General features: G+C 44.9%; 1 protein-coding gene across 1 annotated transcript in view; it reads right to left on the bottom strand.

The window, feature by feature from the left end:
* The window catches only part of LOC143283673 (uncharacterized), a 31945-nt gene extending 8914 nt beyond the window's left edge, over nt 1-23031 (bottom strand). Inside the window, exon 1 of the mRNA XM_076589892.1 lies at nt 21232-23031. Coding sequence (XP_076446007.1) covers nt 21232-22393 — 1162 coding nt within the window. The 5' untranslated portion in view covers nt 22394-23031. The remainder of the gene's footprint in view (nt 1-21231) is intronic.
* Between the last annotated feature and the right edge of the window lie 1635 nt (nt 23032-24666).

Here is a 24666-nt window from a genome sequence, read left to right as displayed (position 1 = left end):
TTTAGATAGTTCTGGTGGTGTCGGTATGGTTTCAGATAGTTCTGGTGGTGTCAGAATGGTTTCAGATAGTTCTGGTGGGTAGTATGATTCTGGTGGGTAGTATAGTTTTAAATAATTCTGGTGGTGTCAGTATGGTTTTAGATAGTTCTGGTGGTGTCAGTATGGTTTCAGATAGTTCTGGTGGGTAGTATGGTTTTAAATAGTTCTGGTGGTGTCAGTATGATTTTAAATAGTTCTGGTGGTATCAGTATGGTTTCGGATAGCTCTGGTGGTGTCTATATGGTTTTAGATAGTTCTGGTGGTGTCAGTATGATTTTAGATAGTTCTGGTGGTTCTGGTTGGTGTTAGTACGGTTTCAGACAAGCTCCCTTACCCCCAGCTTCCGGGGATAGTTATCGCCCGTTGGCCATAACGCCCGAGGTGAGTGTCACGTAAAACTCGAGTACTCTTTCCAGCAGGACGATTGGAGTTTAACGACGTTTTTAGCATTCGCCACTAGGGTCATGTCTTCCGAAACTTGAGTCAGACTTTCCTCTTGCTGCGGGGAATTTGTGTGTTGTAAATTAGAGTTGTTTGAGTTTTACGACCTATTGGCTTACGCCCTGAAAGGTCAGTCTGTTCAGTGCGGGGGTCTTGGTCTGGACAGGGTATCGTTGTTCGACGGGGGCTGGTCCTGGATGTTTGCCCTGGTAGGAGGTCCATCTGACGATCCGAGGGTGGGAGGGGGTTGGGTGTGGGGGTCCTGGCATTTGTTTTAAATGGGAAATGCATTCACTTTTATCTCCATGGAATTGTTGGAAGGTCCCTGAGACCGTAGATCACTTATGGTGTGTCGTAGTTTGAAGATACGTCGGCAAGTGTTCACAAACTTCTGTTATAATGAGAATGTTTAAAATTATCGCCGTCTCGGTTTTTTTGTGTTTGTTTGTTTTTGTTGTTGTTGTTGTTGTTTTTTAAAGAGGAAACCACAATTGTACTTTGTGGAGCTCCACTTAATTATTATTCTTTCGTTCAATCTTACTGTTTCTTTTATCCTTTTTTTATATTCATTATCCATTCATTCAATTATTTATTCATTCCTTTCTTTTTGTTTGACTGTTACGCTCTCAGAATCCAGTATTCAGTAGTTCTGCTGTCATGGTATTATTGAATTCCATTTTTTTCTTTTGTTTTTGTTCTTTTTCTTTTTCTCTTTGAAAGACGTGCAGAACATCAAGACATCGTCTAAACTGAATTAAGCAAAATATGGATGGATAATCTGCAAAGATAATGCTGAACGCTGTAAAAAAAAAAAAAATCCTTTCAAAAAAAATATGTAAAATTATATGTTTCCGTTACCTATCAGTATTTCATTCTCTGGCAGATACATCTAACTTCAAAATCATGAGTACCTGAACTATAAAAAAAGAAGTCTGAATAGAGTGAGTGTAATAGATCCCACTGCTCAGTCCTCTCTGCTACTGTCACTCTCACAGACCTTGACACCCCCAGTGTGAATGACACGGAGATCCTTGACCCCAACGTAGATTTTAACCCTTTGTCCCGTTACCATAGATTAGAATCTCAAGGACGGAGAAGCAAATGACTTCGCTTTTGAAATGGAAATCCCGCTATTCTAACTGTCATCGAAAATTCGACCGAAGGAGAGGGGAGAGAGGGAGAGAGTTTTTTGAAGCAGCGCAGAGAATGAAAGGAAAAAATCTCACTGGATTAAATGAAGCGTAAGAGTCAAACATTAAACTTGTAGGGTTAATTCAGACAAGCGGACCTCGCCAGCTTTTCTTTTATTTCCCGGACTGGCGTGTTGGTCTTTTCGTTTGAATGTCTGACAAGTCTCGTGGGAGCCAGTGGCTTGGTCTCTCGTGGGGTTTTTTTCTCTTTTTTTCCCCATTGCCGATTTGTTTGTGGAATTCTTTTGATCTGTCCGAATGCAGTGATTCTGCCGGTGTTTAAATGACAGTCTCAGGCGTGGGTGAACTGATCCTTGGCTGTACCTCACTGCTATATTATGTTGTGTTGGATTCGTTATTAAGATATATTGTGCGATATTAATCGTGATCAAGATGGTTTATCTGCGGCGAGTAGAAAAGTCAAAACGCATGGTTGATCGAAACCGATGACGACTTCGTAACGTGAGCGTGGAAAAGTAGGAAAAAAATTATGTTTTGAATCATTAAGGACAGTTGATTATCTTTTTAATTGGTTATTCGTTTATTTTTACAATTGTTATAATTATATATATATATGATAGTCAGTCGTGTCCGACTATGACCATCAGAACAGCAGAGGAGGCAACTGCTGTTCCGACTATTTGGGCTAGAATTTGATTATAGTGGAGAGTGTCTTGCCCAAGTACATCCCCACTCTCTTGGCCAAGAGGGTTTTAGGACAGTCGGCGTTGGGATGGTTCCCAAAGGCCCACTAGCCCACAAGGCTGCAGCACTAGCCAGTGCAGTTTGCCTCCTAGTTTGGAGTCTGGAGAAACCATTGATAATACAGCTCTCACTTTGCTGTTGGCCCAAATGTAAACTTACGTCAATCTGTGATATAAGCCGAGTTACAATAATGATAACAAACAATAACAAGAAGAAAAAAACGCAAGGGAAATGTAGTCTGGATCACTTCACAGTGACAATGTTCAAACAGAAGGGGCAGTGGAATAAACAACAGGGAGGTGATTGCACAGTCAACGAATTGAGGAAGTTGCTCAGCTTGAATTAATTATGTCCGCATGAAAAATCTGATGAAAGAAAACTTCTCAAGGAAACTAATGTCCAGGACGTTTTTTGTTTTGTTTCGTTGGGTTTTTGTGTGTGTTTTTTGTTGTTGTTTTTGGGGGTTGTTGTTGTTGGCTTTTTTGTTGGGGGGGGGGTGGGGGGGGGGGGGGGTGGGGGGTCCTGTTATTTTCCAAAGGAGAAATTTGGAAACGATATGGACACAAATGAAAAAGAATATGCTTGATCATTTCGACAACAGAGTTACATCCTTTATTTTTATAACCAACTTCCCCTGTCTTTTCTTTAGATTACTCGTTCAAGCTCATTTTCTCTCTCTCTCTCTCTCTCTCTCTCTCTCTCTCTCTCTCTCTCTGTCTCTGTCTGTCTGTCTCTCTCTCTCTCTTCCGTCTCTCTCTCTCTCTCTCTCTCTCTCTCTCTCTCTCTCTCACGTTTCTTTGTTAGTGCGCACGTGTGCATGAGGGTAATTTGCAATTCTGTTTTCTTGTTGTTGATGTTGTTGCTGTTCAGAAGCGGTACAAAAAAGTGCCCAGTTTCCCGCCATATACATGTTTGTTGTTTGTTTTTCTTTGTTTGATGCTTACAAAAAAAAAAAAAAAAAATATATATATATATATATGTAGACAAGAATGATCGACCAAAATAAAACTGGTTGAACGGGATGTGATGACAAAAGATAACAAAACACATTTTAAAAAAACATACACAAAAAACCTGCATTTCAATGTGATTTTAATTCGCTTCTGTTATCGTATTTCACGGAATAAAAAAAAAGAAGAAAGAAAAATAAAAAGTCAGGCAAGGCATGCCACATTAGGCCTAATGATCCCCATCTTAAGATATTATCGGGTCTATTATCGCGTCCGTGTTAAATCATTTGTCAAGAGATAGGATAAATGAATACATTTGTATATATAAAAAAAAATCATCATAATAAAGGAAGCAAACGAAGTAGTCAGGCCGTGTTGATAATGTTGCTTGTTTCAGTTTTTCTAAATATTCACAACGCTCTTTTCTTTTCTTTTTTTTAATAGAACTTGTGTGTGTGTATGTGTGTGTGTGTGTGTGTGTGTGTGTGTGTTTGTGCGTGTGTGTGTGTGTGTGTGTGTGTGTGTGTGTGTGTGCAGTGAGTTCTGGCAACCAGGTGGACCAATTTCGAAATGGCCTTGTTCGAACATGTATATCTGAAACTAATCGAACACACACACACACACACACACACACACACACACACACACACACACACAGGCGGACGGACAGAGTGACAGAGACGTCATGTGGATCTCATTTCCTCCGTCACTGAAGGACGCGCACACAACGCTATGGACGCGATAAACGATAAGCAAAACAGACATATTTTCACACCTGCTTATTTTCATCATAATACGATGTGGGTTTTTTGTTTGTTTTTTTTCTTTGGACAACTCGTTCAGACCGGGTCGTCATGCTTATTGGCAGGACTGAGTTGTGTTGCATTTTCCTTTGTGATGCCTCGGCTTGCTGTTCTGTTTTGTTCCTGCTTGTTAAGAACGGGTTTTGCGATCCTTTGAAGACACTGTTGCACGTGCTCTGAAAATGATTAGTTGTTGCTGTTGTTGTTGTTGTGCACATTGACATAGCGTATGTATGATTTATAACGTTCTGAAGGTGCTTGTCATGTCCTTTCTTGTTCTTCTTTTGTGTTCGTGGGCCGTAACTCCTACTGTGCTTCTTTCTGTAGATGGGGTGTTACGAGTGTGAATGTGATTAACTCTCTCTCTCTCTCCCTCCCTCTCCATCTCTCTCTCTCTTAGTGTTTCAATCGGCCTGTCTGTCTGCTTCTCTTCCTCTCCCACTCCCTCCTCCCTGCCCCCCCCCCCCCCCTCCCCTCTCTCTCTCTTTCTTTCTCTGTCTCTCTTTGGATCTCCTGAGCCATAGGCAATTAGAATTCACACACGAACGTTAACATATTTTCATGCAGACTGGGGTGCTGGGAGCCATTAATAGGTTGGGTTGTTTTTTTCTGTTGTTGATGCGCACATTAGTGTCGGGTTGCCTCAGCGAGAGCAGTCATTAATTTCTTACATTCATTCATCGATCCAACCATTTACCTACATTCATTTATTCATTCCTCCACTTATTACGGCGAACGTTCCTTTTCTTTTGTTGCACCTAAACAGTGGAATTCTCTGCCCTCACACCTCCGTTACGCCACAACACCCACATTCAAGAGAGCACTCAAAGCATATCTTTTCAACTGTGCTTCTCACACTGAAAGTTTTCCATCTGCATATACTTGCTGTGATTTTTGTTGCTGGGTGTGCTCTTTGTTTTGTTCTGTATGCATCTGTGATGAGTTAGGTGTGTTTTTCGTGATACTTGGTTCTCTGGTGTTTATTTTTGACAATGGTGAATGTGATGTTCTTTGTTCTGCTGTGATTTGCACCTGTGTGATTTACTGCGATGGCGCCTGTGTCGATTTACATTTTTTTTTTATGTCACATAGTCCTACATATGTATATTTTAGTCAATGTCGTGTATAACTGTGTTGACTTTGTACATATTTTACCACACTTAGTCTTAAATTTGTTTTATTTATTGTGACGAAAAACAAACAAACAAACAAACATTTTGTCTAAACACCGCCCATTACTGACACATAGACTGCGACATGATAGAGACAGACGATACGAACCTCGTTAAGTTCTGCAGCCGACCGTACGGAACGGGACAAGAAGACAGCAGCGGACATGAAATGAATGGGAGGGAGCGGAGCGGCGGGGGGTGGGGGGGGGGAGCAAGAATTGTTGCCACGTTCGGTTCTCTGCCCCTAGGTCACCACTTTTTTTTTTTTTCGCCCCACCCCCACAGCCCTCTCTGAAGCCCTTCACCACCACCAACCCTCCACCCCATTTCCTTCTTCTCAGGGACGCTCCTTGACTGAAATTCGAGAAGCGTTTGCCACTCCGTTCATATCCGTTTGTCTTTCTTTTCCTCTCTCTCTCTCTCTCTGTAACCTGTGTTGCTGTCCCCTGTCTCATCAGTCCTTCGCTCTTTTCTTTTCGTGTGTGTGGAGGTCGTCCCACTATCTCCCCTGCCTCTTTTTCAGCCGTCCGCTGTCTGCGTCTGTCCTGTTAGGAGGTCTTACAGGCTTTTGTTTTCATCGTGAAGGTGGTTTTTGTTTTTTTGGTTTTTTCCCCCTTCTTTCTTTTCTTTCTATTTTTCGTTTCTTTTATTGTCTTTCTTGCCTTCTTATGTTCTATTTAAAACTGTGTCTGTCTGTTTGAACTGTGTCTCTCGTTTTTATGTTTCGTTCTCCACCTCCCACACCCCCATCCCCCTTTCTTTCTGTCTGTCTCTCTTACTTTGTTTGGTTCTTCAACTGTTATGTATGTCGTTGTCTATCGTTGTCTCTTTATGTTTGATTGTCTGTCTCTCTCTGTCAGCTTGCGTCCGCATGTCTGTCTTTACGTAATTATTTATTTATTGAGACAGCTTGCTTTTGCGCATACTCCTGAAGCTCTATACTCTTTACCTGTGTCACCACCCACCTTTCATGTCCTACTGTCTGCTGTCTCGCTCTCTCCGCCTTTTTCTCTCCCGTCTGTCGCTCTCTGTCAGCTCTTTACCTTTCTCTCTCTCTCTCTCTCTTTCTGCTAACTCTCTGCACCTCTCCTTTTTATACAAGTCTGTCTGTCTGTCTGTCTGTCTGTCTCTGTGTTTCATATCCTGTCACCATTGCTCACAGGAAGTAGCTTCTCCAATGTCGACAGTCGATCCACGCTGATATCTTCCCCTCTCCCCCCCCCCCCCCCGCCCCCCGCACCCCACCCTCCTCACCCACTCCTTTCCCCCCAACAACCATCACCGCCTTCCGTTTTCCTCCTCCACCTTCCCTCTCACCCGCCTTCTCCCGGCAGGACTTAACCTACCCCATAAGCCGTTAGGCCTTTAAAACAGGAAACCTCAATCAAGCGTGCAAGTAAGCGCATACGCACTCATACAACCACACGCACACACACACACACACACACACACACAGACACACACACACACACACACACACACACACACACACACACACACACACACACACACACACAAAGCGGTGTCCTCAACACCCGTGATGTTTCTCCTCTCCCATTATCCGTTATTGTAACAGTATCCCATAGTCTCCTGTTGGTATTTATAAATTTCTTCGTATGCTCGTTCCTCCACTCCATCGTTCGGACAGTCATTCATTCCGATAATCGTTTTATTGTTGCTTCATTCATACTTTTTATTTGTTTTTGCATGGTCGTGGAATTACATGATTACGTTCCTATTGAAAACTCATCTCGTGGGGTTTCGTGTGTGTGTGTGTGTGTGTGTGTGTGTGTGTGTGTGTGTGTGTGTGTGTGTGTTATTTTTGTTTTATTTAAGCATCTGTTCATTTATTTACTGAATCGCTTGCTTTCTTGCTCAATTATCTCCATACGTGGTAAGGTACACAGGCACGGAGCGCGCGCGCGCACACACACACACGCGCGCGCGCGCGCGCGTGCACGCACACATTCACGCGCACGCACGCACCCAGCATGCCATTCACGAATTCAGAGCCGTGTGACCCCCCAAAAAAATAATAAGCTTTTTTTCCAGCTGGACCTGAATGACAGTAAAGTTGAACAACAAAGAGTTGTACTAACCTAACAGGTGTCCTCGCTTCAAAACACTGTGGTTGTTTTCCATCGGGTCCGTTTTCCCACCGTTCACAAAATGATGAGGTCATATACTATTAAAGCTATGAGAATAAAGAACCGTGGGAACACAATGTGAGAAATATAGAGCCCAGCACCAAGAAGTACCCGTTCCTCGTGCGTATTTAACCCCTTCACTGCCGCTGACGTCAATGCTCCCCAGCGAAGGGCAGTCACCAGAGACTGATGGAGTCTCCCGTCGGACCGACGGATGAGTAGGCAGGCAGGCTTATCTGTCGGTGTGTGTCTTCATATGAGAGAAGAGACCGATTCTAGATGCGCAGCACTTCCCACAGGTGTTGCAAGGGAAAACGTCTCCAGAAGTTGAGCCCTGCTTCCTTCGCTCACGCTTCTCCTTAATGGCCAGCGTTCTCTTGTTTTCAAACGTCTTTATGCCACAGAGAATCAGTTTCCCAGGAAACGATGTCTATGTCACAGGCTTTGAGGTTTGTCTTCAAGGTGTCCTTGAAGCGGTTGCAGGGTCTTCCAAGTTTGCGGTGGCCTTCCTTCACAGACTAACCTACTGGGTTCACATGTCAAGAGACTTACGTACTGGGTTCACATGTCCAGAGACTTACGTACTGGGTTCACATGTCCAGAGACTAACGTACTGGGTTCACCTGTCCAGAGACTTACGTACTGGGTTCACCTGTCCAGAGACTTACATACTGGGTTCACATGTCCAGAGACTTACGTACTGGGTTCACATGTCCACAGACTTAGGTACAGGGTTCACCTGTTTAGAGACTTGCATACTGGGTTCACATGTCCAGAGACTTACGTACTGGGTTCACATGTCCAGAGACTTACGTACTGGGTTCACATGTCCAGAGACTTAGGTACAGGGTTCACCTGTTTAGAGACTTACATACTGGGTTCACATGTCCAGAGACTTACGTACTGGGTTCACCTGTCCAGAGACTTACGTACTGGGTTCACATGTCCAGAGACTTACATACTGGGTTCACATGTCCAGAGACTTACGTACTGGGTTCACATGTCCAGAGACTAACGTACTGGGTTCACCTGTCCAGAGACTTACGTACTGGGTTCACCTGTCCAGAGACTTACGTACTGGGTTCACCTGTCCAGAGACTTACATACTGGGTTCACATGTCCAGAGACTTACGTACTGGGTTCACATGTCCAGAGACTTACGTACTGGGTTCACATGTCCAGAGACTTACGTACTGGGTTCACATGTCCAGAGACTTAGGTACAGGGTTCACCTGTTTAGAGACTTACATACTGGGTTCACATGTCCAGAGACTTACGTACTGGGTTCACCTGTCCAGAGACTTACATACTGGGTTCACATGTCCAGAGACTTACGTACTGGGTTCACATGTCCAGAGACTTACGTACTGGGTTCACCTGTCCAGAGACTTACGTACTGGGTTCACCTGTCCAGAGACTTACGTACTGGGTTCACATGTCCAGAGACTTACGTACTGGGTTCACATGTCCAGAGACTTACGTACTGGGTTCACATGTCCAGAGACTTACGTACTGGGTTCACCTGTCCACAGACTAACGTACTGGGTTCACCTGTCCAGAGACTAACGTACTGGGTTCACATGTCCAGAGACTTACGTACTGGGTTCACCTGTCCAGAGACTAACGTACTGGGTTCACCTGTCCAGAGACTTACGTACTGGGTTCACCTGTCCTGAGACTTACGTACTGAGTTCACATGTCCAGAGACTAACGTACTGGGTTCACATGTCCAGAGACTTACGTACTGGGTTCACATGTCCAGAGACTTACGTACTGGGTTCACATGTCCAGAGACTTACGTACTGGGTTCACACGTCAGTGTATCAGTCACCATTATCTCTATTTGGACGTCCCCTTCTTGGGACTGCATTGCTTTCGTTCAGCAAAAGTTTACACTTAAAATTGCACATATAAAGTCGGAATTGCACCAAGAATTCATGTCACGGTGATATTATACACGATCTCTGTTCACCAAGGCTCGAGAGTCAAGGGGTTAAACGCTAATCCAGAGCCTACAATAATGCCTCAGACAACAGAAGGGGGATAGTATACTTAAGGGGTTAAGCGCTAATCCAGAGCCTACAGTGATGCCTCAGACAACAGGGGTTAAGCGCTAATCCAGAGCCTACAGTGCTGCCTCAGACAATAAAGGGGGATACTTAAGGGGTAAGCGCTAATCCAGAGCCTACAATGATGCCTCAAACAACAGAGGGGGGATAGTATACTTAAGGGGTTAAACGCGAATCCAGAGCCTACAATGCTGCCTCAGACAATAGAGGGGGATAATATACTTAAGGGGTAAGCGCTAATCCAGAGCTTACAATGCTGCCTCAGACAACAGGGGTTAAGCGCTAATCCAGAGCCTACAATGATGCCTCAGACAACAGACGGGGGATAATATACGCAGACTATTGTGCTGGGTTTTTTTTTGTTTTATTTTGTTTTGTTTTGTTTTCTCTCGATTTTTTTTTTTAATCGGTGCTTCGTTCTCGGTTCATGTCCTTGACTTTCGTTGTCGTCTGACTCGGCTTGACTCTTGCCTGAATTGAAGTAAAGTAAGGTTGTACAGCTATGGCATTATGCTGCTGGGCTGTGTTAGTAAGGTGAGATCAGGGGGTTGGGGCCGGAAAAGGGGGATAGTTTACGGCAACGGTTTTTTTTTTTTTTTTTTTTTTTTTATTGGGCCTGGAGACGGTTGTGACTGGTCCTGGCTCTTAGGTAGCAACAAGAGCTTAGCATGTGGATGTGAAGACTCTTCTGTCTGTCTGTCTGTCTGTCTGCCTGGTTCTGTCTCTATTTCTGTGACTGTTCACGGCATTGTGAGCCCCCCACCTCTTTGACATGGGCAGACCGCCTGGTACATTAAAACATTTGTCATTCTCTCTGTCTCTCTCTGTCTCTCTCTGTCTCTCTCTATCTGTCTGTCTGTCTCTCTCTCTCTCCATCCATCTATCTATCTTCATTTTGTTTTCCCTTATATGGCTACCCAGGTACTGGTAATTTGAGTACGTTTCGGACATGGCATTAGCTGCATTCATTGACAAAGTGCTCAAAATTATCTAAGTTTGATTTGGAGTTCTTCAAGGCTTTGTGGTCAGTTCAATTTAAAAATGAATTAATTGACTAGTTAATTAATAAACACTATCGCAGATAGACAAACAGCCAGTGAGCTGGTATATCGAACTGTTGAGTAGGAAAAAAAACAAAAACAACAAAACAACCAGCCATGACATCCCATGCATCCTAAAAACAAAAAAACAACAACAACAACAAAAACCATTAATTAAAAAAAGGGTGCGGTTCTTCGCTAACTTGGATGTTAATCTTTATTTGTGGCAGAACTAGTGCTGTAAGACGTACACAACTGTTGTTTGTATCATCAACATCATCATCATTATCATCATTGTCGTCGTCATGATTATCCTTATTACTATTATTATCATTAGTAGTAGTAATAATAGCAGCAGCAGCAGCAGTAGTAGTAGTAGTAATTGTGGTGGTATTTTGTTCGGTTTGTTTTTGTTTGTTTGTTTTTTTTATAGGGAGAGGGAGATGGAGAGAGATACTTTCTCAGTCGGAAATAAATCATTGTCGTGGTTAGGTGTCATGTCTGTTCACTGAGAGGAAAATGAATGAGAGGTCTTGTGGTATGTGTGTGTGTTGGGGGGGGGAGGTTGGGTGACGAGAAGTGAAGTTGTAAGATAATGTGTGTACACGGAGTGAGCTGAATTAATGGGTTGTTGTTTGTTTTTAACTAGAAAAAAAAAATTAAAATAGGATAAACATCTGACACACGCCGTCAAGCCGAAGTGCTGAGCAAGCCAGAGGATTCTTTCAGCATGACCTTGACAAGAGTTTAAAAAAATAATTAAAAAAATAAATAAAATGTTCAAAGACCCTCTCCTCTACCACACCCATCCGCACGTCCCCGCGCGCGCGCATACACTCTCACACCCACTCCACCCCCAACCCCCACCCCCACCCCCTTTTTCTCCACGCAAAACTGTTTCTTGAGTGATCCGATAGTTGTTGCATGCTGTTCCCGCCGCAACGTAACTTGAGTGGCTGGAGTGGAGAGGGCAAGGAAAAGGAACTTGGAAATGAGGGGTGTGAGATCTTGAGATCGATAGGTTGTGTGTGTGTGTGTGTGTGTGTGTGTGTGTGTGTGCTGTTTATGCGTGTGTGTGTTGTACGATTTATGTTTTTACCACTCTGGATAACATTAGACGTGCGCGCACACACACACACACACACACACACACACACACACACACACACATCCACAGTCACACATACACACACTGAGAGAGAGAGAGAGAGAGAGAGAGGGGGTGAGTGGGGGCAGGAGGATTAAAGGTGACTTGTGTTCATGGTTAACTTTAACGATAAACGTTTGGACATACACGTACATATGTAAATATATATTTTGCTGAGTGTATTTTTGTGTTCTTTGTTGTTGTTCTGTGTTTGTTGTTATTTTATTTATTTATTTGGTTGCATTGTCTTGTCATGGTATGAAATGTTTCTAATTTTCTTAGACTTGAATGTTTGATGGATAGTGTAACATATTGTATGCTTATTGGAACTATTGTACTGTAAAGTGTTTGGAGCGAAATATATTAAAGTGTTTCTGTGAGGAAGAGAGTGATTTTTTTTCTGTCTCTGATACTAGTATCAAACTTACGACCCAGAGATTGATAACCGTTTGACAGTTGGCGCTTTGTCTGAAAGCGTCTTCAAACAAAACGAACAGAACCGTGGAAAAGATCTATCAATGTATGGCTTGACCAGGCTTGACAGTTCCCTCCCCTGAACTCTCAGTGACAAAGATGAAAGGGCAGGCGTAGCCTTTGCAGTCAATGCCTCCCTGTGTGGAGACATGAACAACGACCACAAAAATCGCGGGTGGATGAAGGGGTGCTGTGCAGGGTGGAGAGGGAGAGAGGTGGGGAGGACTTTACTGATACGACGTGCGTCCCCATCCTTCCCGCCACTCGCAGACGACCTTTTGTCCACTTCCGGTTAACGGTTTACTGCGAGGTCTTCACCACCGCGCATGCGCAAAACGACATTCCGCGGGTTCATAGTTTAACCGAGGAGGGTCTTTAAGGAGGAAGGGAGGGGGAAGTGGGAGTGTGGGGGTGTCGTTATGAATGATCGAGGACAAGCGGGGGTGAAAGAGAAGGGGGAGATTTGGGAGATGTGAAGGACGACAAAACACAGGAAGTCGTTGGCCTAACGATAAAAACGGACGGTGAAAAGCCAACGTCGTCACCTGATCTCGGTCGCGCCACCTGCTGGAAAGTTTATGTCCCTTGACGTACATTGTGTGAGTTGCCTGTCGGAAGCAGGACTGAGTGCAGCAAGGGGGGGGGGGGGGGGGGGGGGAGAATATCATTGTTGTCTGTCTGGGCAGGTTTCTGCTGTTGGAGTGTCATCTCCAACGTGACCTGTTGTTCGTTGAAGAAGCTGAAAGGCTCCCTCGTTTTCCGCAGCCCGTGCAGCTACAGCTGTCCGCTGTATGACTACAGTCCACCACTACGGTCGCCAAGCGTCTTCCTCTTTGTCCGGGTTGTCAACGTCATAATCATTGTTCTCTCTCTCTCTCTCTCTCTCTCTCTCTCTCTCTCTCTCTCTCTCTCTCTGCCCCCCACCCTCTCTCTCTCTCTCTCTCTCTCTCTAATCGTACTCCTGTCCGACATTCTTCTCGCCAGTCCCTGGAGGCTTGCTCTTTTATTTATTTCTTTTTTTCCAATTATGAATTGGTATGATTATGTCCAAGCTGTACAACAGTTAATGAGCACATTGGTTTTGTTTTTGTTTGTTTGTTTTGGTTTTGTTTTTTAGTTTGTTTCACATGCAGTAAACAGACTGAATTAAGAGAACACGTGTCCTAACTTGAAGTAGATCAGTATCAGCCGAAGCGAACGCCATGACTGAAGATCACTGAAGAACAAACACCAACCTGTGCACAGAGAACGGGACAGGGTGCATCTTTTTTCCACATCACGTATGTGTGCATTCGTCACGTCTGCCCACGTTGTTACCAAGGTCAGTGCAAACCCACAAAACACTGCCTCTCTATGAATTTTCCAGTGCTGCTGGTGCAGTACTTTTTGGTATTACTTTATGTGTATTTAAAGGAAGGGGAAGTGGATGACGGAAGAACAAGGCAGGCGATACCGCCAAAACACCAAACTAGGAAATTTATCACGATCATCTTTCGTTGGCTTAGTTATTCCATTCCTTCATCCCATCCCTCTTTCTTTCGTTTTAAAATTTTTTTTCATTCTCTCTTTCTCTTCTTTAGACTTGTCCTTTCATTTTATTTCTGTCCGATGAATATTCAAATTCGCACCAAAAAAAAAAAAAGAAAAGAAAAAAAAAACCCACAAAGGAGCGGGCAGCTCAGGTGGCGTCCACACAAACTCGCATCAATCACCACCGCTGTCGGAAAAAGGAACACGGGTTATGAGGGACTGAATGGGCAAACAAACCAGCGTGTTAAAGAGAAGACTCCACCAGACAACATTTACAGCACTGCAGGCAGCCAGGACTTGGGGTGCGGGGAGGGAGTGGGGGAGAGAAGACACGGGGCATGGGCGGGGTGGGGGCGGGGGGAGGACATGCAGGGAAAGGAAGAGAAGACAAGGGGGATGGGCGGAGGGGGGGGGGGGGGCATGCAGGGGAAGCACACGAAGCTAACGGTTTCCTGTCCGGAACGAGTTCGTTGTTGACATGAGGAGTTATCTTGGTTTAAGATCGCTATGCGGGGACAGTTTTTAGCTGTCGTGTGAAACAAGCACACGTGCGGTGTTTTTGTGTGTGAGCGTGCATGCGTGCACACGCGTTTTGTTCGCGCACCAGGAAATGAAAGGGGTTATTTCCCTTTCAAGCAATACGGGTATGCTCACCTCTGCGCAATGATTATCGTTCTCTTTCTATTTCCAGACGGAGGCAAAGCCAATAATGCAGGGGGTGCCGTGAAGATTCATTCCGATGTGAGATTGCATTGCAATGTGGTGTTTGATTTACTCCTCAAGTCGTTTACTGATATATATCACCTCTCTCTCTTTCTCTCTCTCTCTCTCTCTCTCTCTCTTCCTTCTCTTGCGCTGTAAAAACATCAATATCGGCACATTATGTTCCAGCTACAAAAGGTTGAAGTTTCTTAGTGTTAACTACCCATTTAATGACTACACCATAGACCTATACAAAGTACTTCCATCAATTAGCGACTGCTATAGAAAATATTCATTCACATTTAGGCAAGAGCATACACGGTCACACGCGTTCACGCACGCGCGCGCGCGCACACACATAATGGACGCGCGCGAAAGAAAGAACACACCACTTCACTCTCCCGCCTCTGAGCCCGCCCACACGGAGTCCCTTTTGGAAAGGAGAAGGGGGTGGGGGTGGGGGGGGGGGGTTAAGGATGGGAGGAGAGGGGTCAAAGTGAGGAAGGGTGTGTGGGGTGGGTGGGAGGGATTAGCAGCAGCAGACAATACAAGGGACTGACGAGAAAGGTGAAGCAATGGTAGGGAGAGGGGGGGGGGGATCAGCTTTTTGCTCCTCACCCCAACCTAGCCTCTCTTACACCCACCCACACACACACATCCTGCCAGGCTAACGGTTTCCTGTTCAGAATGGACCTGATGTGGAGTTAGTTACTGTGTCTTGCCACACCCGCCCCCCCCCCCTCCCCCACCCTCACCCCTCGCCTTCCCACCACCCAACCACTCTGACCCACCACTTCACTCCAACACTGCTCCCGTGGTTTGTGTGTGTGTGTGTGCTCTTTTCTTTATCAGCATCGATGGGGCTGTTTCGTTTGTTCAGTTGTCGGGTGACAAGGCACTGGGCATGCCACAGCGTTCTTTCTTTACTTCTTTCCTTTTTTTCTTTTTTCTTTTTAAGCGGAAGTGTTCCTTTGTCTCTCTGTCTTTATCTTCCTGTCTGTCTGTCTGTCTGTCCGTCTGTCTCACTGGATGCTAAACAAAAGTATGTGTTTGTTTCTCGATTAGTGTTGCCCTCATAAATGAATAGCTTATCATATCGCAATGGACCCTCCCTTTCGTTCTTTCTTTCTTTCAGGAGCCGGTCGTAAATAAATAACAGTTGATTTATTCGCTGATCTGTTACCTCCGTTAAAAGAAGAGTTTCTCCTCTCTCTCTCATTCCTCCTCTGTTTGTCTGTCTGTCTTTTCTCTCTAATTAACTTAATACTGTACATGAATAGCCTTTATATATATATATATATATATATATATATATTATGCATATGTTCTGTTGTGGATTTTAATTATTAAAACTCGGCACAAGGCATATAATAAATATTAATATTCCAGGTCTGATATTTCCATGCTCTTGAAACAAAGGCAAAGTAACAAATGTGCTCTTTTTTTTTTTCTTTTTTTTTCCCCCCCCTTTTTTGTTAGTGGGTTGGGGGTGGAGAGGGAAGCGAGTTACTCGGTCGTCTATCACTGTATTTTTACATCCCATTTTTTTTTTTTATACTTCCCCAACACTCACGGGTAATCTCATAATTTTCGTTGCTCTAACGATCATAGTTATTCCCCAACCGTCTCTTTGCCCTTCGTGTGCTACAGAATTCATCTTTTTGCCTTAGTGTGTTAAAGAATTAATCTTTTTGCCTTGGTGTGTTACATAATTCATCTTTTCGCCCTTAGCGTGTTACAGAATTCTTTTTTTCTTTTTTTTTGTGCCCGTAGTGTGTTACAGAATTAATCTTTTTGCCCTAGTGTGTTACAGAATTCATCTTTTTGCCCTGGTGTGTTACAAAATTCATCTTTTTGCCGTTAGTGTGTTACAGAATTCATCTTTTCGCCCTTGGTGTGTTACAGAATTCATCTTTTTGCCGTTAGTGTGTTACAGAATTCATCTTTTTGCTGTTAGTGTGTTAGTTACAGAATTCATCATTCTGCCCTTAGTGCGTTACAGAATTCATCATTCTGCCCTTAGTGCGTTACAGAATTCATCTTTTTGCCCTTAGTGTGTTACAGAATTCATCTTTTTGCCCTCAGTGTGTTACAGAATTCATCTTTTTGCCGTTAGTGTGTTACAGAATTCATCTTTCTGCCCTCAGTGTGTTACAGAATTCATCTTTTTGCCTTAGTGTGTTACAGAATTCATCTTTTTGCCTTGGTGTGTTACATGATTCATCTTTTCGCCCTTAGCGTGTTACAGAATTCATCTTTTTGCCATAGTGTGTTACAGAATTCATCTTTTTGCCCTTAGTGTGTTACAGAATTCATCTTTTTGCTGTTAGTGTGTTACAGAATTCATCTTTCTGCCCTTAGTGTGTTACAGAATTCATCTTTTTGCCCTTAGTGTGTTACAGAATTCATCTTTTTGCCCTTAGTGTGTTACATAATTCATCTTTTTGCCCTTAGTGTGTTACAGAATTCATCTTTTTGCTGTTAGTGTGTTACATAATTCATCTTTCTGCCCTTAGTGCGTTACAGAATTAATCTTTTTGCCGTTAGTGTGTTACATAATTCATCTTTTTGCCCTTAGTGTGTTACAGAATTCATCTTTTTGCCGTTAGTGTGTTACAGAATTCATCTTTCTGCCCGTAGTGTGTTACAGAATTAATCTTTTTGCCCTAGTGTGTTACAGAATTCATCTTTTTGCCCTGGTGTGTTACAAAATTCATCTTTTTGCCGTTAGTGTGTTACAGAATTAATCTTTTTGCCCTGGTGTGTTACAGAATTCATCTTTTTGCCGTTAGTGTGTTACAGAATTAATCTTTTTGCCCTGGTGTGTTACAGAATTCATCTTTTTGCCGTTAGTGTGTTACAGAATTCATCTTTTTGCCGTTAGTGTGTTACAAAATTCATGTATCTTGTTTAGCTCTGTATTTTCCCCCTCATCTCTTTTTCCCTTCTTGGATCACTAGGAATATACACTGTTTATAGCTGTGTGGTGTTCCCTCCCTCCACCTCACCGCCCATGCAGGGATCACACAGAATGTTTCGTTGCAGCTTCCTCCCCGTGTTCCCCGTCCCCTCCCCCCCTCTTGAAGTTATGTTCTATGACCGTTCTGTCCATACCTTGTTTTAGGTCTGCAGTTTGACGGGCGCAGCAGCCGAGTGGTTAAAGCGCCGGAGGATCCCGGGTTCGAATCCCTGTCACGGAGTTTGGTAGGTGAAAGGTGGGTTTTTTTTTCTGATCTACCGGGTTAATAGATGTGCGGACCTACTAGCGCCTGCACCCCCGTCGTGTGCTGCATGCGGATGGAGAAAATCAGTTACGCGCGTTAACCCTTTCACCGCCAGTCAATTTAGAATTAAAAAAAAATTTCCGTTGTGGTATAAACACAGAAAAGACAGTGGCTAAGAATAGCTGGGGATTCCCCCTGCGATGTATAGAAGATATGGCCTATCCTACCACCGAATATTAAGAGCAGTAGGTTCATGGATAACCGACCAATGAATGGTCACCTTTCAGTGACATGGGTCCTCTACCACGCCTGTGCATAAATGCGAGCTTGGCGGTGAAAGGGTTAAAGGTCCCGTCCTCCATGTCAGTGATCGGTGGGTTATGGAAACAAGAACACACCCGGCATGCACCCCCCCCCCCCCCCCCACCCCCCCGAAAACGGAGTGTGACTACCTACACGGCAGGGATAAAAACATACACATTTAAAAGCCCACTCGTATAGGACGAGTGAATGTTGGAATATCGCAGCCCACGGACGAAGAAGCTGTGCGATTTTTCCCTTCTTTTTTTTGCCCTATGGACTGTTCAGGAGTTATCTTCTTTGGATGCATGCTCCCCGCACACCTCATACAGCCACCTCCACCCAACCACGACCCCCCCCCCCATTTACCCTCCCCCCCCCTCCCCCCAGCATATGCACACCCAGGACCGTTCACAATTAACTTGTTCTGATAACCTTCTCCACTACCGACCTCCCACAATTCCCCCGCCCCCATCCCCGCTCTCTCTCTCTCTCTCACTCTTTCTTTCTCTGAGCTATTCAGGACTTCTTCTTTTTTTTTTTATAATATATGTATATATAAAAAACCTATATAATTTAGTTTGTCGCACTGAGCATTGATGCCATCCTTTCAGTCTATATTGTGTGCCGTGTTCATGGAAGCGAGAGAAGTGTGATCGGGCAGGTGAGTCACATTCCTTCGCTGTGTGGAGAAAGTGTCTATGGCTCATTTGTGGTCAATGGCGTCTGTTCTTTCTTTGACACTTAGGGTGCGGCTCCCAACATCCACGGGCGTCCCCCCCCCCCTCTCTCTCTCTTTCTCTTTATCCCTCTCTCTCTCCCCCCCTCTCTCTCTTTATCCCCCTCTCTCTCTTTATCCCTCTCTATCTCACCCCCTCTCTATATCTCTCTTTATCCCTCTCTCTCTCTCTCTCCCTCTCTCTCTTTATCCCCCTCTCTCTCTCCCCCTCTCTCTCTCTTTATCCCTCTCTCTCCCTCTCACTCTATTTATCCCTCTCTATCTCTCTCCCTCTCTGTTTATCCCCTCTCTCTCCCTCCTTCTCTCTTTCCACCCACAGGCGTTTGTGCGCAAATAAACAAACATGTCGCGAGCATGCATGCACTTGTAAGTTCATAGCAACCGAGCCACACACATGGAGGAACACAGCGACTGAGCTCTCTCTCTCTCAAATGCATACCATTCCCCCTCTCTCTCTCTCTCAAATGCATACCATTCCCTCTCTCTCTCTCTCTCTCAAATGCATACCATTCCCTCTCTCACCCCCAACCCACATTGATGTTCATGAAAGTTCGCACGCACTCGACATATATCATTGTTCTCTCTGTCTCGACTATTCATACATCCATGTGCACTGGCTCTCCCTCTCTCTCTCCCTCTCTCTCTCTCTCTCTCATGCACGCACACGCTTTAGCACGCACGCATTCTCGCGCGTGCGCGCGCGCACACACACACACACACACGCACAAACGCGTTCGCGCGGAAGGTCTCTCATAAGCAATGCAGGCACATACAAATACCTGACATCCAATTAAAGATGTCAAGATCTTGTTACTGATACGGAGACGTTGCGCAGACAATATGAAGACCTTCAAATATGAAATGCAAAACCCATGACAAGATATTTCAAGCATATACGATATCGGTGTGATCTTTAAGGACAGAGAATCGTTGTCCCGTTCTGCAGAGTCTGCACAATAGGCTGGGCATAATCAACCATAATTACTCGTGTTAACACCCGGGGCCTGTAATAGCGAGCCCTTGTGTGTGTGTGTGTATGTGTGTGTGTGTGTATGTGTGTGTGTGTTTGCGTGCGTGCGTGTGTTTGTGTGCGTGCGTGCGTGTATATGTGTGTGTGTGTGTGTGTGTGTGTCAATGTGTGAAATTGTCTTTTTGTGTGGGCAGACTCGGTATGTAAACGCTCTGCATAAAAAGTGGCATGTATGTGTCACACTTTACAGGTCTGTCAGTCTGTTTGTTTGTCTCACCAAGATACCGATACATGCTCACACTTCTCAGTTCTGATAACCAGTTGACGTCACATCTAGCTATAGCAGACGACCGGCAGCGCGGAGAGAGTTTGCTAATTCATCTGACAGGTATTGGAATCATACGATTCCCTGCAGAAATAGGAGGGAAAGGAACACAATTTCTCAACCAGGTTTGGTACGATGGTCGCTTCTGGCGTTTTGAAGATGTGTCTGTCTACCAATCAACCATTTCGTCTGTGTTATGCATGAATCTATCCAGCTAGCTCTTTATGTCTGTCTACCTGATAATCTATTATCTATATGTCTGCCGTGGATACTGTGCCTGACGAAAATGATAAATGCTGAAAAACCAGTGGCTGGTTGCAGCTTTACAATAATTATTTTATAGTTATTTTCTTCCACACCTTCGATCATTATCATATCCACATACAGACCCCATGCTTTTTTTTTTTTTAGTTCGATCCCGAATCAGAGCAAATAAGAGTCGGAATATAGAACTTACACACTTATACAGTCCGTCATATAACGTACCGATCAGCCTTAACTACGTTCAGCCTGAAAGTGGATGGTGTGGTCATTCTGACCTGATCTATCCTCCTTCATTCTTCGCCTGTATCTATCATTCTCTCTCTTTCTGTGTGTGTGTCTCTCTCTCTCGCACACACACACACACACACACACACACACACACACACACACACTCTCTCTCTCTCTCTCTCTCTCTGTGTCTCTGTCACACACACACACACACACAGAGTCACACACTCGCACTCTCTCTCGCTCTCTCACTGTCCCACTCTCTCTCTCTCTCTCTCTCTCTCTCTCTCTCTCTCTCTCGCGTGCTCACACACACACACACACACACACACACACACTCTCTCTCTCTCTCTCTCTCTCTCTCTTTCACGGATGCACACAGCACACACAAGCGCGCTCTCGCACTCATATGCGCACAAACAGAGCAGAACAAAGTTGTGCGTATTTACATTGAGATGGCGGCGGTCTCCGCGCTTGACAAGTCGACGAACAAAGACATATGTGACAAACTTCATCATGATTATTTCTTATCCGGAGCAATAGTTCCGTTTTGAATAAATTTGTATATGTTTACACGCACAGGCACACACATTTTTTTTCTTCTAAAATATGCACGATGAGCCTGTTTATGCAAAACTTCACACGCGCGCTTATCTCTCACGCACCTACGCGCACACTCACAACTTGCACAACACACACACACACACACGCACGCACACACACACACACACACACACACACACACACACACGGTATGCAGCACACGACTCACCTGTCCCTAATCGATCAGCGAGTGCTCCAGACGATCCCCAGGTGACGGCACCAGTCAATCGATCACCGCCACTGTCACAGGACGGCGCCCTCCCGGACCCTCCCCCCCACACACCCAGACAGCCTTGATGATCACCTCTCTCCCTCCAGGAATCGACAGAGCTGGTATGATCCCCGGCTTCTAACCTCTCCCGCGTCTCCACGGGAGCCATAGGAGTGGACCCAGAAGATGGAGGTTGGTGATGCAGCGTGGGATTGGTTGTCCATGTTGTCGCACAGCTTTGGAGCCTGCTGTTGTTGCTGCTGAGGTCCGCACAGCTCTGTGGTCTGAGGCCTGCGCTGAGGTCTTCAGCATCCCTGTGGCACTCCTCACGAAACACTCCATGGTGGTCGTCGTTTTCTGCCTTTCGATCAAACGTTAAATCGACACGAGCATTGTCTCTGTTGGAAAATATAGGCGATCGAAAAAGGTGTGGGTTCTGGAAGAAAGCTGAGTAACAGTTGTTACCTAAGCTTTGTTCCCAGACGTTTTGCAAAGAATTATTGAAGTCAGGAACAACATGCGAGGATCTGATTTGGTTTTGTGCGTTCGTTGGAACCAGTCCCGATGGTGAACATTCCCGCTCAGGATCACGAACGTTTGTGACATCTTCGTATTGCTTTGTTGTGACAGAGGGATCAGAGAACACATTAGTTTCTGCAGTGTCACTTTGTGGTGGGTGATCCGAGTCTACCAGTCCGCGTGCACCTTCACTGGGCCTCTGCTCGTCTGAAGGCGCTCTGTGTTTAATGAGCATGGAATCCTGAGAGAACTGCTCTGCAGTGCTGTATGTAGATGAACTTCGGTCCAGGAACTCTTCTTCGGATTCCTTTTGACACGGAAACCCACTGCGCAGATCATTTGGAGACGACAGTCTGAGGGTAACGTCACTTCTGAGTATGGCATTGTCTTTGAGGACATCTTCTTTGAGGGCAACATCCTCTTTGGGTAAAACATCCTCTTGGCGACATGAATTGTTGACACAGTCTGACAACTCTTCTTCTGCTTGATGTTGAGGTGAAGGTTGACAGAAGAGCTTAGGTTTCGGTTCACCATCACAGTCCTGTGCATCTCCTCTCCGCTTCCGCTCACCGCGACGGACCACTCGCAGACACTTGGGCATGGTCCCAGTTTATGTCACCACGGTGAAGGGATGAACACAGAGAAATGTTACCGTACTTTCTCATCTACACTTCTTTGTACTTTTTTTTTTTTAAATCAGGTTTGCATTCTCATATTCTTTTTTTTTCTTTTTTTCTTCTTTTCTTCTTCTTCTTTTTTTTTTTTTTTTTAGCGACAGGTATGCTGAGGAATAGAGTATAAAGTGATGATAAAGTGTGCGGTGAGGTCTATGACTTGTGACCTGTGCACACCGCTCAGTTCATTATTGCAACACACTTGTGTACAGTCAGCGATTGCGGGCCGGTGTCTATTGACGGGGCGATGAAGGGAAGTAGGCAAGAAGCGCAATACTGTAAACACTTTCTTTACAAATCCACCCCTCTTAGGGCACTCCTTAAACTCCCGCCACCCAGATTTCCTAGAGCCGGGGGGACTTCTGTCTTAATGGAGAAAGTGCGCGCCTTAAAACGGGCTTGCGACTCTCGGTCGCGGCGCGCGGGTACACTCAAGCTTGACGGCCACCCGTTATTCGCTAAAGGGTAGGGGAGTGGGAGACGGGATAACACCCCTGTACCCGCTTGTGAAGTAGCGGGTGGAAGGAGAAACTCCACCCCCTTGGCCCCGGCGACAGCCAACGGGAGCGGAGTGGAAAGTGTATCCATACCCGACTGCCTGCTGCTGCCCTTTGACGGCAGATAGGCCACCCGTTTCACGACGGTGCTGAGCGGGGAGAGGTGGGTTACCCAACAGTGCAACTGTGTCCGTCCGCCTTGTGGAGGGGTCTACGTCGTTCTTCTGTTTCTCTGTCCCCATGTAGTGTGTGTGTGTGTGTGTGTGTGTGTGTGTGTGTGTGTGTGTGTGCAGGGAGGAGACAGGGGGTTGGCGGTGTGTGGGTGTGGGGAGGGGTTCAGAGAGATTTGTTTATAACTTTTTTTTTCTTCTTCTTCTTAATGAGGGGGGAAATAAGTTCTGGGAAACACATTCTGTAGGTGTGACCAGTGTGTGTGTGTGTGTGTGTGTGTGTGTCTGTGTGTCTGTGTGTGTGTGTGCTTTTAAAGAATTCGAAACAGAGTGTTTAGTAAAGGCACTCTGAAAACAAACACAATGTGTCATGTTTTGGTTTTGTTTTTGTTTTTAATGGTCAGCACACAGTTTTTGAAGAAGACCATTTTGTCGACAGTTTGTTTTCCTGAGTTGCTTTGTTCATTACAAACGTTACTGTGCACTTCATTTTTTAAAAACTAAAATACCATGGTTACATAGCATGGGAGAGAAATAATTTCGAAAGTTTCTTGAAAATGACCTTTGTTTAAGTTCATAGATTGTTTAATAAAAACCACAACAAAACAAACAAACTACAAAGTACATAAAACTACAAGGGAAACATGTTTATTTTCAAGCTCGTGCGTATTTGTGAAACAACCAATGATTAAATCTTGAAGGACCTTGCACTTCTTTTAGGTCAGCGTGCATTGCGAAACAAAGAAAAAGAAATCGTGTTGTTAGCGGAACATGACACTTTGATAACAGAGGTAACCTCCCCCCCCCCCCCCCAACCCCCACTCTCCCCCCTCCCGCAAAAAAAAAGAAAAAAGTTTATGCTGAAAGATGACTGAAAGCGTAGAGAACAGCCTTGTCATGCAGTCCCAAACCAAAATGGACCTCCATAGCATCATTGTCATCGTTATCCTCCTCCTCCTCTGGTGTGTGGCCTCCTGCCAACCCAACATCGATGGTTCCCTGCGGACTGCCGACGCTTGAACTGTGACGGACGAGCCCGGGTGTGGCCGTGTATAGAGGGGAATCTAAATGAGCGGCGTGGGAGTAATGCCACTGAAATGGTGCAGATGATGGGGAGGGGGCAGTCCTGTATTCCTGAACACCGTCGTGTGTGTATCGTATATTTGGTTTCAACAACTCTTTGCTCAGAAAACCTAATCATTATACACGTACAAAGAAAATAGCGGGGAAAACACTGTGCAAGTTAAGAGCTTATATCACGCTCAAGCGTGATGAATTATTTTTCGTTTGGTTCAGATTGACGGCTGGTGAACATTACACAAAAAAATGCTGTCATGTTGAAAGAAATGTTTTACGTACGCATTTTAATGACAGTGATCGGCGTCCATATTTCCTTTTTTGTCTATGTTTCGTTATGCCTGTGCTCGAATCATTGCATGTGTTGAGTTGCTGTTACACCACTGGAATAACTGGCATTTTGAAAACCATGCTGTTCCACCTATTGCTGTGCCCGATACATGCACGTGCACACTC

This window comes from Babylonia areolata, chromosome 7 (genome assembly GCF_041734735.1).
Source record: "Babylonia areolata isolate BAREFJ2019XMU chromosome 7, ASM4173473v1, whole genome shotgun sequence".
Lineage (NCBI taxonomy): Eukaryota > Metazoa > Mollusca > Gastropoda > Neogastropoda > Buccinidae > Babylonia > Babylonia areolata.
This window is presented reverse-complemented; position numbering and strand designations above follow the sequence as displayed.